General features: G+C 40.2%; 1 protein-coding gene across 1 annotated transcript; it reads right to left on the bottom strand.

Moving 5' to 3' along the window:
* Positions 1–4,817: 4,817 nt before the first annotated feature.
* LOC117031566 (olfactory receptor 1J4-like) lies at positions 4,818–14,483 on the bottom strand. The gene is made up of 2 exons (XM_033122045.1): positions 13,987–14,483; positions 4,818–5,778 (listed from the first exon to the last, which is right to left on the bottom strand). The coding sequence occupies exons 1-2, from the start codon at positions 14,481–14,483 to the stop codon at positions 4,818–4,820; spliced, it is 1,458 nt and encodes a 485-aa protein (XP_032977936.1).
* Positions 14,484–16,104: the final 1,621 nt, after the last annotated feature.

The raw sequence follows: 16,104 nt of genomic DNA, 5'->3' as shown, positions 1-16,104 counted from the left end.
GTCCCTTTGTGGATGTAGATATACTCTGATATCAACCAGTGCTTTATAACAAATTTACATTTTATTGTGCATCACGTGTGAAACAATTGTTAGTTAAAATAGTAAAATATGTTTTTGAGTGTCATTAGCAAAATTACAAGTCACACTGAAATCCCACCAGGCTGGATGGAAACAAGAAGCCACCAATGGACATAGGATGTAATTCGTTCAAAGCTTTGGCTTCATTTTCATTGAACTATGTAGTCTCTGGTGATGATTCAAAGCATGATATGTAGTATCTCATATATCTACATTATTTATGAAAGAGAAAAGAAAGTCAGAGATGAACCTCTGGTATTAGAGATTCAAAAAAAAGGAATTTACTACAGACAGAATTAATCTGAAAATATCAACATGAACCACAGATTTCTTTATTACAAAAGTAATTTCAGCATTCTCTTGCTTCACTCTCCCCACTCGCAGAATTCCTGTAAGGTGTTATAAATGTGCCTCCCACGACCTCCATGATGTAATTCTTTACACCAGTCTCTTCAAAGCACAGTTCATAGATCAGTAGCACCAGCATCACGTGGAGTCCCATCGTCATGCATGCAAATTTTGGGGTCCCACCCCAGAACTACTGAATCGGAATCCATGGTGGTAGACTCCAGGAATCTGTGTTTTCACAAGTTTCTGGGAAATCTTGTGCACATAGAGTTTGAGAAGCTTTGCTTCATTCTTCACTAGGCAAGGCAGATGTCCATGAAGGATAGTCATTACTCTAACTAGAGTGGCATTTGTAGGAAAGCAATTACGTGATCAGAGAGTATGCATTGTAATTTGGTTGTGTTTACAAAGGAGGCCAGCATGAAGCATGTTTTCATAATGATTGTGTATAGGGGCTAAGAAATATCAACCACACAGTGTCGGCAAAGGTCGGGGGAGGGGACCCCTGGGCAGTCTTGGTCTCCTCTAGGACATTCATCTTCAGAGCTGTTGTGACATTTTATACCATGGGTAGAGAGTCATATATTTCTTGTTACTTAAGTGATAAGTAGTTTGGATTCTTTGATTTCAATAGATACAAGAAGACGAAAAGAAAGCCCATTAAAGTCTGCATAAGAGATCATACTGAAGTAATATAGCTAATTCTTTAGATTCTGAGGTGTGTTAAAGCCTGAGATTACAATCCCAAAATATAAGAGTTTTCCAAAATCTCCTGAAATAAGAGACGACCCGCTGAAGAACCACTTATCCTGTAAAGCTTTTGCTGACATCCAGGCAGCTTTAACTATTAATAAATCTTCCATTGTGCTACTACCATTTATTATAATTATGTCATTGTCACCAAGCCTCAGTTTCCTCAACTGAGAAATACAGATCACAACAGTATATGCTTCATAGGGTTATTATGAGGATTAAAAGAGAAGAGATGATACAGGTAAAGCTCTTAATATAGTGCCTAATACACAGTAATCATGCATAAGCCTGGTGATTATTAGGAGTCTTATATTGGAGAACATTTTACTACTCATGCATACTTTTCAGTTCACCTGTCTCTAAACTACTAGAATGTCCCCTTTTTTAGCATGGATGTCCAGTCTTTATCCAGCTGTGTCTGACCAGGGCTAGGCACACTGATGTCTGACAGAGATTAGGTAACTTGTTAAGTGGCTATTCAACAACAGAATCTATAAGGAAAGTCTCGCTGTTTTTCCTGTATAACTACAACTTTTCTATCCTTAATGACAAAAATTAAAATATGTATAAACTTGAGTTCCCTCCTAATGTGATTTATAGCTTCTTCCTCAAAAACACCTTTTGGATTCTAAGATACTAATCAAAGCAATATTTGTAGGTTTTTTCTTCTTTTTTCTTCAAAATGAAAGTGATTCTAAATCTTTAGTGTTTCCTCTCATCCACATTCCATTTGTCACAAAATAAGATCATTTTTTACTAGGAAAATTCACGTCACAGTTGAAACTTCATATATATGTACATATACATATATACATATATATATAATATATTCAATTTACTTATATATAATTTTGAACATATGTGCAATATGTGTAATATATAGAAAAAATATATGTACATATAAAATCCAGAGCTAAAATATAAAAGCTGAACTCCTAATTCTGTAATGTTATGATTCCTTTCCCCTGAGAAAGGTCTGTCTGTTGTTACATTTTTTAACTGTGTTTTGTATTGTTTTTTAGTTTCAGCTGTACAAAACAATGTGATAGTTAGACATTTATATCCCTCACAAAGTGATAACCCCCGTCCTCCAATCTACTACCTCTCTGACATCGTATATCATTATTACAATGCTATTGACTATTCCCTATGCTGTATTCCACATCCCATAAATATACATATATAAAGAATTAATGTTTCTTTAACTTTGAGAAGGATGCGAGATGGTCAATTGAAGTGTCAGTGCTTAGTAGCCTCCAGAAGTATTTGTAAACTTTATCTGGCAAACTTTGTCCTGACCCAGAGAGATGCTTCACTGGGGAAGGTCATGAGCCAGTCCTGGCATGGCTGAGGGGAAATACCCCAAATAAAGTACATACTTCCAAAGCGATTTCCAGAAGTTCTATATATGTATGCAAATCAACATGGTACCTACCAGTTTGCTTGGGCAGTCCACAAGCAGGGAAAGCTATTCCAGCAGGTTAGTTGGTGATAAAACACTTCCCAGCAGGCAAGTGGACTTGACATTTCATGAGAAAGCTCCATGCAGAGCAATGTCACCAACCCATGGCTAAAAATTCGAATGAGAGTGTTACCTTTTTCAAGGATAGCTCAGGCAGGGGCAGGCAGGTGGTCAGGGATCCATGCAACAGAACTGCAGTCAGAGAAACTGAGCCAGGTACTCATGGGTGTGTAGGCCAACAAGGTATGTTTTGTCTAGACCAGCAAGAAAGGTTCTAACCCTACTCGGTTTTGTTCAGGCTTCTGGTTGAGACTGAGCCTGCGACAAAGTGACTCCAGGCCTGAAGCTACATAGGGCAGGGTGGGAGTGGGGGCAATCTTTGTCCTTCCACAATGAAAGCAGGGATTCTCAAAGGCAGCCTCATGAGCTGTAGGTCAGGGGCCACTCTGAATGAACATTAAACAAGTAGGAGTAAGTTACTCCTCTGACCTGTTTGTGATCTGCCCACCTACCAATTCACTCCTCTATTGCTCAGTAGTCATTAGGGTCTAGTTTAAGCCAGTGAAGATGTGTTGCTGTATCCTAGGGCAGCTGCTTTTCTTTGAATGGGGTTATCATCTACATGCCAGTCTCCCATAGTCAGTATAATTCAGGTGTATCTGTGCAAGTTCTGCCCCACAATTCCCCAGGATGCATAGGTAAGGAAAACTAGTATTTGATTTTCTTGGTCAGTTGTAATGCTAAGCCACATTTAGCATTTCATTAATTTCAAAGCAAAAGTCTATTAGATGTGTTATAGTTTTTCAGTTTACACAGAAGAAGAAATTGAGGTTCAGGGAAGTTAATTGCCTGAGGCCACACACTCTGGCAGATACAGGTTGCAATTGGGATCTAGCTTTCACAAATACTCCTGACAGCGACATGGTGCTAAGTCTCAGAAGTATTTGTTATCCTGTTTCTCCTTAATTAAGTACAGCCTGAAGAAAGAGAACTGTGTGGTCCTTCACTGGATGACAAAGAAGTTAGATTACTCAGGCTCATGATCCTACCTGGGGTCACTAAGATGAGAAGAAATGATTTTGAGGAAGACAGATAATGAAAATATAGAATGAGAAAGTCACAAAATTCAGTGGGGACAACGATAGTCTCCACTATGGATGCTTTCTTTGTCTTTCTCTTTCGGTATCTGGATTGAGCCTGTCTCTTGACTGATACTCACACATCAGTCAGAAAGCTTCAGAGACGATTAGCCATATAATGAAGGTTATGATCGTCTATAAGTATGATCAATGTCCCTAAAATGCAGAATAAGCGTTGAGTCTATAAGCAGAGCAGCTGAACTCACAAAAGTGGATAATTTTATGGAGCAATAAAGGGCACTATAGAAAGGCAAATACTTTACAAATATCCAATTCTGCAAGGTTTCTATGCCACTATCTTCTAACAATTCATAGAAACTACTAAATTCCCAATGTCACCCCTTTTGCCCCTTCCCCTGGCTCTTGGAAACCACCATTCTATTCTCTGGTTCCTGAATTTGACTAGTTTGGATTCCACATGTAAGTGAGATCATGCAGTACTTGGGTTTTTGAGTCTGACTTATTTCACTTAGCAGAATGCACAAAGTTTCAGGAATGCCAGATGAATAAGTTCTTGAGACCTGAAGTACAGCCTGATGACTGTAGTTAACAGTACTGTACTGTATACTTGATATTTGCTAAGCGGGTGGATCTTACTGGAAGTTTTCTCACCACATGCACACACAGGGTATTATAAAAGGGTATCTATGTGGAGGTGATAGATATATTATTAATTAGCTTGATGGTGGTGATCATTTCCCCACGTATACACATCAAACCATCACGTGGTACACTTTAAATATATACAGAGTTTATATGTTGATTTTACCCCAATAAACCTCTTTTTAAAAAGATATAATCAATTTCCAGGAAAAAAGGAGAAACATAAATTGTACTAACTATGTAGTTTCTTAATATAATAGACAAAAGCAATAATAAATAATATCATTTCAGAACTCATAATTTATACTAAAGAATAGCAAGGGAAAAGAGAATGATTGTAACAGAATATTATTCAAGTTATCAAATATCACTGTGTACTTATTCCATGCTAGTCTAAAAATTAAGGGGCTAGTGTCTGGTGATAAAAACGTCTGTCATAAAGATGAGCGAACATCATGACATAAGACTGTTACTCTGTTGATGAGTTTCTCCAGGGCCCCCTTCATGTCTCTGTTCCTCAGGCTATAAATGAAAGGGTTCAGCATTGGAATGACCACTGTGTACATCACAGAAGCAATTATGTTGTTGTCACTGGAGGTGTTGGATGAGGGGAAAAGATAGAGCCAAATAATTGTCCCATAGTACAGAGACACCACAGTGAGGTGGGAGCCACAGGTGGACAAGGCTTTGCAAATGCCCTTGGTAGATGGAACCTTCAGGATGGTGACCCCAATGCGGCCATAAGAGATCAAGATGCATATTAGTGGGAGAGTAATAACGGCCAGTCCTGCTGGGAAAATGACCAGCTCATTGAGGGAGGTGTCAGAGCAGGACAACTTGAGCAGGGCACCAAGGTCACAGAAGAAATGGGGGATGGTGTTGTCATCACAGAAGGACAGTTGGGTCAGGAGAAGGGTGTGGGACAGGGCATTGGCACAAGAGAGGAGCCAGGACCCGGTTACTAGAAAGATACACAGTCCCTCTCTCATGATGGTCATGTAGTGGAGGGGGTGACAGATGGCAACGTACCGATCATATGCCATTGAGGTGAGAAGGAAATTGTCCAAATCAGTAAAAAAAATGAAAAAATACATCTGTGCTACACACCCTGCATAGGGGATGGATTGGTCCTGAGTCTGCATGTTCACGAGCATCTTAGGGACGGTGACAGATGAGAAGCAGATGTCAGAGCAGGCCAAGTGGCTGAGGAAGAAGTACATGGGCGTGTGCAGGCGAGCGTCCAGCCTGCTGAGCAGGATAAGGAGCAGGTTCCCCAGCACCGTGGTCAGGTACATGGCCAGGAACAGGGCGAAGAACGCGCCCTGCTGCTCGGGCCGGATGGGGAGCCCCCGCAGGAGGAAGTGGGACACGCTGCTCTGGTTCTCAGGCCTCATGCTGCCCTGTGTCTGCTGGGGATGAAAGGACAGTGAAAAAAGCACAATCAGCAACCGTTGAGCCTAGGAGCTGTCCTATCTGAGGTAACATTTTTTCCATTGAATAAATAGTGCAAAATGTCTAGTGAAGAAACTCAGTGTGTTGGGATCGGTGGAGCTCAGGCAAAGGTAATTGAGTTAGTAATGTTTTCGGGACCCATAGCTTGATGTGTTTGACGAGGGTATGGGACTATTCTAGGGATTACAGGCAGGATGTCACCGAGCAGCCAGCCGGCTTATTCCTCATCTCCCCAAGGTTCGGGGTTAAAGTGTGAGAGTCATTGGACAGTGGTGATTGCAGTGTCCCTGTCCTTAGGAACTAGTAATGAGAGGTGACTTCAGCAAGAGCACAGAGAGGTGATGAGCTCTGGTGTACACACACACACACAGACACACACACCTGTTCCCAAAGAAGGATGTCTAGTACTTCTCTGAATATTATGCTGCAGTCATCGAGCATTCAGGAATGGGGACTGGTTTCTCAGTTTCTCTGTAGACACCCGGATACCAGATTGATCCTATAAGTTCTGAGATCCTGAACCTCTCACTGATATCAGAGAGAAAGCCAAGAGCCTGGAGCTTACTCTTCTCATTTCACCAGCTTCAGAAATGGAGATGTGAAGACTACATTCTCCCCCTAGGGAAAGGACCAAGGGGTCAGGGCACCAAACTCTAGGTTAGAGACGTGCATTAAACATGTAGTAATTGCTCAGTGTATTTCTTCCTCCCTCCAAGACAGATGCCCTAGGGCAGAAGTCCCTCAACTTTAGAGTTCAGCAGAATCACCTGGGGAGCTTGTTAAAGATGCAGATCGCAGCTCTACCTCCAGAGATGCTTCTTCATGAGACCTGGGACCAGGTATCTCCGAGGCAGATGGTTCTGAGGGCTCACTCAGAGGAAACACTTTTCTTCCTTTGGAAGAACGTCAGGGTGGTTGCCCTATGAGTGCGATCCCAAAGGAGATGCGGAAAGACGTCCTACTGGCCCTTCCCTACCAGATTTCTGTCTCCCCCAGTTGGGTCATAGCTTGAGATGTGAAGAGCGGTTTTTCTCCCCAGTGTGGTTTCATTTTGGTGCTGGTTAAAACATTAACTCTGCCTCCTGAATGAAATCCAAATAATGTAGACATGAAAACCAAGGATAAAGTCAAAGTACTTCACCCTTCCCTCAGTTATTTCCATCCTTCTGAAATGGTTCTTTATTCATAAAATTTTATGAATACATAAGCGGGATTTATTTTGTGTAGTATTTTATAGCCTTCTGATTTCACTAATAATTTATCCCAATAATATTTGCATTCCTACTTCTATGCATAACAAAATGTAGAACATAGAATATCAATATTTTGATCTGCTTTAAAGTTTAGTCAATCTCTTATTGAATTCACACGAATATTCAGTGTGAAAATTTATAAAAGATTGTACTATGCCTTGATCCTTCTGTTAGTTACCTGGTCGAGGCACCATCAATATCTGCAAACCATTAATTTTTTTTTATTAGTTTCAAGTGTACAAAACAATGCAATAGTTAGACTTTTCACCCCTCACAAAGTGATAGCCTCCCTCCCCCAATCTATTGCCCCCCTGACATTGTATATATCCATTACAATTCCATTGACTCTATTCTCTATGCTGTATTCCACATCTCGTGACTATATATATATATGTATATATATATATATATATATATATATATATATATATATATATATATATGTGTGTGTGTGTGTGAAAAATTATACTTAAAATATTATCCAGCTTCAGCTTCAGTGCAGTGGTCAAGCATCTAAACCATCTGTGACGTGGTCTTCCTAATAAGACAAGTGCCCATCCGACACCTTAGAAAATCTTTACAACATTATTGATCACATTCCTCAAACTGTCTTTCATTTCCCCTCGGCAATATTGTAGTTACCAATTTATGTTGTCTGATCCCTTCCCCTTCTCCCTTACCTCCAGCCCCCTCCCTTCTCGCAACTATCACTTTTCCCTCTATATCTCTGACTATTTCTGTTTACTTCTGAAGCATCAATTGTAATGGACTCCATTGTCTTAGTATCTGAATGCCAGTGTCTTCCTCCTTTAAAAAGACAAGAACATAACTTTGCAAACACATGAAGAGTAGAAGTTCAAGGGGAAACATGTGAAAAGCGAGGCCACAAAGCCAGATTGTTTTCATTTACTCGTAGCCTAAGTCTAAACCTATGTTATGAAATAAATGAGTCATAAAGGAAATTATGTAGAGTAATACTTGACAGCTACATCAAATAGCAAACTCCTTCAAATGTTTTAATTTCAGTCTTCACACCCAAAGAAATAAAATCAGGGCACTACCACAGCCTGAAATGTGACTCTATCTGCTGGTTATGTATTAATTAGTTTTGTATTTTTAAAGTTGGACGAACATATTGCACTTTACACAGGGCAGACGCAAAAAGAAGAGATGAAAAGATGGGAGTTAAAACTTGATGACCTTAATAACAATAATATGGATTGGATTCAAGACAAACGCTATCTTACGGGCTACGTCAAGAAACATGGCAAGTCAAAGGAGGACTTTTAGACAAGAGTGACTTCATATAACAAATTCGTTTAATATCCTGTCAGGAATTCAAGTGTCCCTTTGTGGATGTACAGATACTCTCATATCAACCAGTGCTTTATAACAAACTTACATTTTATTGTGCATCATGTGTAAAACAATTGTTAGTTAAAATAGTAAAATATGTTTTTGAGTGACATTATCAAAATTACAAGTCCTACAAAGCTGGATGGAAAAAAGGAGTCACCAATGGACATAGCATGTAATTCTTTCAAAGTATGGCTTCATTTTCATTGAACTATGTAATCTCGGGTGACGATACAAAGCATGACATTTTGTATCTGATATATGTACCTTATTTATGAAAGAGAAAAGAAAATCATGGAAGACCTCTGGTATTAGAGATTGAAAAAAAGGAATTTACTGCAGCCAGAATTAATCTGAAAATATCATCATGAATCACAGACTTCTCTATTGCTAAAATAATTTAGCAGCATTTTCTTGCTTCACTCTCTCTACTCGCAAAATTCATGTAAGCTGTTATAAATGTGCATCCCACAACCTCCATGATTTAATTCTTTACACCAGTCTCTTCAAGGCACAGTTCACAGATGTACAGCACCAGCATCACGAGGGAGCATCGTTCATGCAGAGTTTGGGGTCCCAGAACTACTGAATAGGAATCCATGGTGGTAGACTCCAGGAATCTGTGTTTTAACAAGTTTCCAGGAACACTTGTGCACATAGAATTTGAGAAGCTGTGCTTCATTCTTCAGTTGGCAAGGCAGATGTCCATGAATGATAGTCAGTGCTGAAACTGCAGTTGCATTTGTAGGAAAGCAATTACATGTTCAGAGAGTATCCCCTGTATTTTGGTTGTGTTCACAAAGGAGACCAGCATGAAGCATGCTTTCATAATGATTGTGTACGTGGGATAAGATCTATCACACACAGTGTCGGGATAAGGGGGTGAGAGGAGTCCCCTCGCCAGCCTTGGTCTCCTCCAGGACCTTCATCTTCAGAGCTTTTTGACATTTTATACCATGGAGAGAGAGTCATACATTTCCTGTTACTTAAGTGACAAGTTGTTTCAATTTTTTCATTTCAATAGAAACAGGAAGATGAAAAGAAAGCTCAATAAAGTCTGTGTAAGAGAGTATACTGAAATAATATAGCTAATTCTTTAGATTTGAGCTGTGTTAACGGCTGAGATTACAATCCCAAAATATAAGAGTTTTCCAAAATCCCCTGAAATAAAAGAGATAACCCGCTGAAGAACCATTTCCCCTGCAAAGCTTTTGCTGACACCCAGGCAGCGTTAACTATTAATAAATCCTCCATGGTGCTACTACCATTTATTATAATTATGTCATTGTCTCCAAGCCTCAGTTTCCTCAACTGAGAAATACAGATCACAACAGTATATGCTTCATAGGATTATTATGAGGATTAAAAGAGATGATACAGGTAAAGCTCTTAACATAGTGCCTAATACACAGTAATCATGCAGAAGCCTGGTGATTATTAGGAGTAGTGTATTGAAGCACTTTTTACTACTCATACATACTTTTCAGTTCACCTGTCTGTAAACTACTAGAATGTTCCCTTCTGTAGCATGGATGTCCAGTCTTTATGCAGCTCTGTCTGACCAGGGCTAGGCACACTGATGTCTGACACAGGTTAGGTGACTTGTTAACTGGCTATTCAACAACAGAGTCTATAATATAAGGAAAGTCTCACTGTTTTTCTGGTATAACTCCAACTTTTTTACCTCAGTGACAAAAATTAGAATCTATGTATGCTTGAGTTCCCTCCTGATTTCATTTATAGCTTCTTCATCTAAGATAATAATCAATACAACACTTGCGGTGTTTTTTGTTTTTCCTTCAAAGACTAAGTGATTCTAATTCTTTAGTATTTCTTCTCATCCATGTTTAATGTGACAAAATAAGATCATTTTTTACCCGTTAAATTCACATGTCAGAGTTGAAGCTTGATATATATATAATATACACAATTTACTTATGTAGAATTTAGGAATATAAATATATACAATTTGTATAATATATAGAAAATATATATAAATGTGTATGTATATATAAAACCCACAGCTAAAATATAAATTCTGACACAACTTGTTTTGTAATGTTATGATTTCCCCCCCGAGAAAGGTCTGTCGGTTATACATTTTTTCACTGTGTTTTGTTTTTTGTTTTTTTGTTTTAGCCGTACAAAACAATGTAATAGTTAGTCATTTACACCCCTCACAAAGTGCTAAGCCCCATCCCCCAATCTCCTACAACTCTGGCATCGTACGTCATTATTACAATTCTATTGACTATTCCCCATGCTGTCCTCCACATCCCATAATTATATTAATATGTATGTATATTTATGTATATGTGCGTATGCATATATATACATACACACACCCACCCATATATATATGTATAAAAAGAATTAATGTTTCCTTTAACTTTGAGAAGGATACAAACTGGTCAATTGGAGTGTCAGTGCTTAGTAGCTCCCAGAAATATTTGTAAACTATACATAGCAAACTTTGTCCTGATCCAGAGAGATGCTTCTTTGGGGAAGATCATGAGCCAGTCCTGGCATGGCTGAGGGGAAATACCCCAAATAAAGCACATACTTCCAAAGCGATTTCCAGAAGTTCTATGTATTTATGGAAATCATCATGGCACCTACCAGTTTGTTTTAGGCTGTCTACAACCAGGGAAAGCCATTTTACCAGGTTAGGTGGTGATAAAACACTTCCCAACAAACAGGTGGGCTTGACATTTCTTAAGAAAACTCCACTCAGAGCAATGTCACTAACCCATGGCTAAAAATGTTAATGACAGCGCTGTGTTTTTTCGAGGATGGACCAGACAGGGCCAGGCAGGTGGTCAGGGATCCATAAAACAGAACTGCAGTGCAGAAAAACTGAGCTGGGCACGCATGGGTGGGTAGGCCAACAAGGCAGGCTTTGTCTAGACCACCAAGAAAAGGTCCAGCCCTATTCAGTTTTGTTCTGGCTTTAGGTTGAGACTAAGCCGAGTGACTCCAGGCCTGAACCTTCATCAGACAGGGTGGGGATGGGGGCAGTCCTTGTCCTTCCACAATGAAAGCAGGGATTCTCAAAGGCAGCCTTATGAGCTGTAGGTCAGGGGCCACTCTGAATGAACATTAAACAAGTAGGAGTAAACTACTCCTCTCATCTGCCTGTTTGTGATCTGCCCACCTACCAACTCACTCATCCATTGCTCCGTAGTCGTCTGGTTCTAGTTTAAGCCAGTGAAGATGTGTTGCTGTATCCTAGGACAGCTGCTTTTCTTTGAATGTGGTTATCATCTGCATGCCAGTCTCCCACAGTCACTATAATTCAGGTGTATCTGTGCAAGTTCTGCTCCACAATTCACCCGGGATGCATAGGTAAGGAAAACAAGTATTTGAATTTCTTGGTCAGTTTTAATGCTAAGCCACATTTAGCATTTCATTTATTTCAAAGTAAAAATATATTAGGTGTCTTAAAGGTTTTTAGTTTACACAGAAGAAGAAATTGAGGTTCAGGGAATAATTGCCTGAGGCCACACACTCTGGCAGATACAGGTTGCAGTTGGGATCTAGTTTTCACAAATACTCCTACCAGTTGCTTGGTGCTAAGTCTCAGAAGTATTTGTGATCCCTTTTTTTTAAATTAAGTACAGCCTGAAGAAAGAGAACTATGTGGTCCTTCACTAGATGCCAAAGAAGTTAGATTACCAGGGCTCATGATCCTACCTGGGGTCACTACTCTATTTCACTGAAAATAAGAACTAGCCGGACCATCGGCTCTAGTGCATTTTTTGGAGCAAACATTAATTTAAGACCCGGTATTATATTATTATGTTATATTATATTATATTATATATATAATTTTTGCTCCAAAAGATGCATTAGAGATGATGGTTCAGCTAGGTCTTATTTTTGGGGGAACATGGTAAGATGAGAAGAAATGATTTTCAGGAAGACAGATAATGAAAAGATTGAATGAGAAAGTCACAACATTCAATGGGAAAAACGAAAGTGTCAACTACGGATGCTTTCTTTATCTTTCTCTTTCTGTATCTGGATTGAGCCTGTGTGTTCTCTGAAACTCGAGCATCAGTCAGAAAACTTCAGAGACGATTGGTCAGAGAGTGAACTGCTGAATGAAGGTTATGATAATCTGTGTGATCAGTGTCCCTAAAACCCAGAATAAGTGTTGAGTCTATAAGTAGAGAAGCTGAACTCACAGCAGTGGGTAATATTCAGGAGCAATAAAGGGAACTATAGAGTTTCCTACCTGACCCACCACCATCACCACCAGCAGAAACTGTGAAAGAGCACTAAATGGGAGGTGAGAAAATGAAAACAGATACTTTACAAATTTCCAATTCTGCAACCTTTCTATGCCAATATCTTCCAATAATTTATAAAAACTAATAAATTCCCAGTGACACCCCATTGCCCCTCTCCCTGGCCCCTAGCAACCACCATTCTCTTCTCTGTTTCTATGAATTGGACTATTTTGGATTCCGCATAAAAGTGAGATCATGCAGTACTTGTCTTTTTGAGTCTGACTCATTTCATTTAGCAGAATGTACAAAGTTTCAGTTATGCCTGATGAATAAGTTCTTAAAATCTAAAATACAGCATGATAACTGTAGTTGACTGGACTTTACTGTATACTGGATATTTGCTAAGACAGTGAATCTTAATTGAAGTCTTCCCACCACACACACAAAGTAAAATAAAAAGGTAACTGTGGAGTTGATGGATATACTATTAATTAGCTTGATTGTGGTGATCATTTCACCACATATATAGATATCAAAACATCAAGTTGAGTAGTTTAAATATATACAGTGTTTAAATGTCAATTTGAGCCCAATAATCCTGTTTTAAAGAGAACTAATCAATTCCCGGGAAATAAGGAGAGACATCCATTCTTCTATCTATTTAGTTTCCCAATGGAATAGACAAGAGTAATAATATCACATCAGAATTCCTAATTTATGCTAAAGATTTGCAAGAAAAAGAGAGAGTGACTGTAACAATATTATCAACTTATAAGATATTTACTGAGCACTTCTTCCATGCTTGGCACAAAATTAAGAGGCCTGCGTCTGGTGATAAACGCGTCTGTCATAAAGATGAACGAACGTCATGACACAAGACTGTTGCTCTGTTGATGAGTTTCTCCAGGGCCCCCTTCATGTCTCTGTTCCTCAGGCTATAAATGAAAGGGTTCAGCATTGGAGTGACCACTGTGTACATCACAGAAGCAATTATGTTGTTGTCACTGGAGGTGTTGGATGAGGGGAAAAGATAGAGCCAAATAATTGTCCCATAGTACAGAGACACCACAGTGAGGTGGGAGCCACAGGTGGACAAGGCTTTGCAGATGTCCTTGGTAGATGGAACCTTCAGGATGGTGGCCCCAATGCGGCCATAAGAGATCAAGATGCAGATTAGTGGGAGAGTGATGCTGGCCAAACCTACTGTGAAAATGAGCAACTCGTTGAGGGAGGTGTCAGAGCAGGACAACTTGAGCAGGGCACCAAGGTCACAGAAGAAATGGGGGATGGCGTTTTCATCACAAAAGGACAGTTGGGCAAAGAGAAGGGTGTGGGACAGGGCACTGGCACAGGAGAGGAGCCAGGACCCAGTTACTAGTAAGAAACACAGTCCCTTTCTCATGATGGTCATGTAGTGGAGGGGGTGACAGATGGCAACGTACCGATCATATGCCATTGAGGTGAGAAGGAAATTGTCCAAAGCAGTAAATACTATGAAAAAATACATCTGTGTTACACACCCTGCATAGGGGATGGATTGGTCCTGAGTCTGCATGTTCAGGAGCATCTTAGGGACGGTGACAGATGACAAAGAGATGTCAGAGCAGGCCAAGTGGCTGAGGAAGAAGTACATGGGCGTGTGCAGGCGAGCGTCCAGCCTGATGAGCAGGATAAGGAGCAGGTTCCCCAGCACCGTGGTCAGGTACATGGCCAGGAACAGGGCGAAGAACGCGCCCTGCTGCTCGGGCCGGATGGGGAGCCCCCGCAGGAGGAAGTGGGACACGCTGCTCTGGTTCTCAGGCCTCATGCTGCCCTGTGTCTGCTGGGGACGAAAGGACAATGAAGAAAAACAAATCAACAAGGTTGAGCATAGATGTCCTATCTGAGGTAACATTGCTTTCATTCAATAAATAATGCAAAATCTCTAGTGAAGAAATTCAGTGTGTTGTGTTCAGCGGAGCTCAGGCAAACACAACTGAGTTAGTAAATATTTCCTTGGCCCGAGGCTTGATGCCTTTGACAAGGGTATGGGACTATTCTAGGGATTACAGGCAGGACGTCACCGAGCAGCCAGGCGGCTTATTCCTCATCTCCCCAAGGCTCGGGGTTAAAGTGTGAGAGTCATTGGACAGTGGTGATTGCAGTGTCCCTGTCCTTAGGAACTAGTAATGAGAGGTGATTTCAGCAAGAGCACAGAGAAGTTATGAGCTCCGGTGTGTACACACACACACACACACACACACACACACACACACACACACCTGTTCCCGAGGAAGGATGTCTAGTGCGGCTCTGAATTCTATGCTGTAGTCATCCAGCCTCAGGGAGTCTGGACTGTTTCTCAACTACCTGTAGATATCTAGACTCTTGATTCATCCTACAAGGTGTGTGGTACAGATCTCTCACTGACATCAGAGAAAAGCCAAGAGCCTGGAGCTTACTTTTCTCATCCACCACCTTCAGAAATGGAGAAGTGAAGACTCCACTCTACTTCTAAGGAAAGGACCCAAGGGGACAGGGCGCCAAACTCTAGGTTAGAGACGTGCATTAAACAAGTATTAATTGCTCAGTGTACTTCTCACTCCCTCCAAGACAGATACCCTAGAGCAGTGGTCCCTCACTGTAGAGTTCAGCAGAATCACCTGGGGAGCTTGTTAAAGACGCAGATCGCAGCTCTACTACGAGATGCTCCTTCATGAGACCTGGGACCAGGTATCTCCGAGGCAGATGGTTCTGAGGGCTCACTCTGAGGAAACACTGTCCTTTGGAAGAACATCAGGGTGGATGCCCTAGGAGTGCATCCCAAAGGAGATGCGGAAAGACGTCCTACTGGACCTTCCCTACCAGATTTCTGTTTCCCCTAGTTGGGTCAGAGATTAGGGTATGAACAGCAGTAATTCTCCTTGGTGGGGTTTCTTTTTGGTTTGCTGGTTATAAAATTAACTCTGCCTCATGATAGAAAGCCAAATAATGTAGGAATGGAAACAAAGGATAACATCAAAGTACTTCACCCTTCCATTAGTTATTTCTATCCGTCTAAAATGGTTTTTTATTCATAAAATTTTATGAATACATAAACGGGATTTATTTTGTGTAGTATTTTATAGCCTTCTGTTTCACTAATAATTTATCCCAATAATATTTGCATTCCTATTTCTATGCATAACAATATATAGAACATAGAATATCAAAATTTTGATCTGCTTTAAAGTTTAGTCAACCTCTTTTTGAATTGACACGAATATTCAGTGTGAAACTTTATTAAAGATTGTACTATGCCTTGATCCTTCTGTTAGTTATCTGGTCAAGGCAACTTCAATATCTGCAAAAACATCAATTTTTTTATTAGTTTCAAGTGTACAAAACAATGCAATAGTTAGACATTTCACCCCTCACAAAGTGATAACCTCCCTCCCCCATCTATTGCC

Source organism: Rhinolophus ferrumequinum, chromosome 12 (genome assembly GCF_004115265.2).
Source record: "Rhinolophus ferrumequinum isolate MPI-CBG mRhiFer1 chromosome 12, mRhiFer1_v1.p, whole genome shotgun sequence".
Lineage (NCBI taxonomy): Eukaryota > Metazoa > Chordata > Mammalia > Chiroptera > Rhinolophidae > Rhinolophus > Rhinolophus ferrumequinum.
This window is presented reverse-complemented; position numbering and strand designations above follow the sequence as displayed.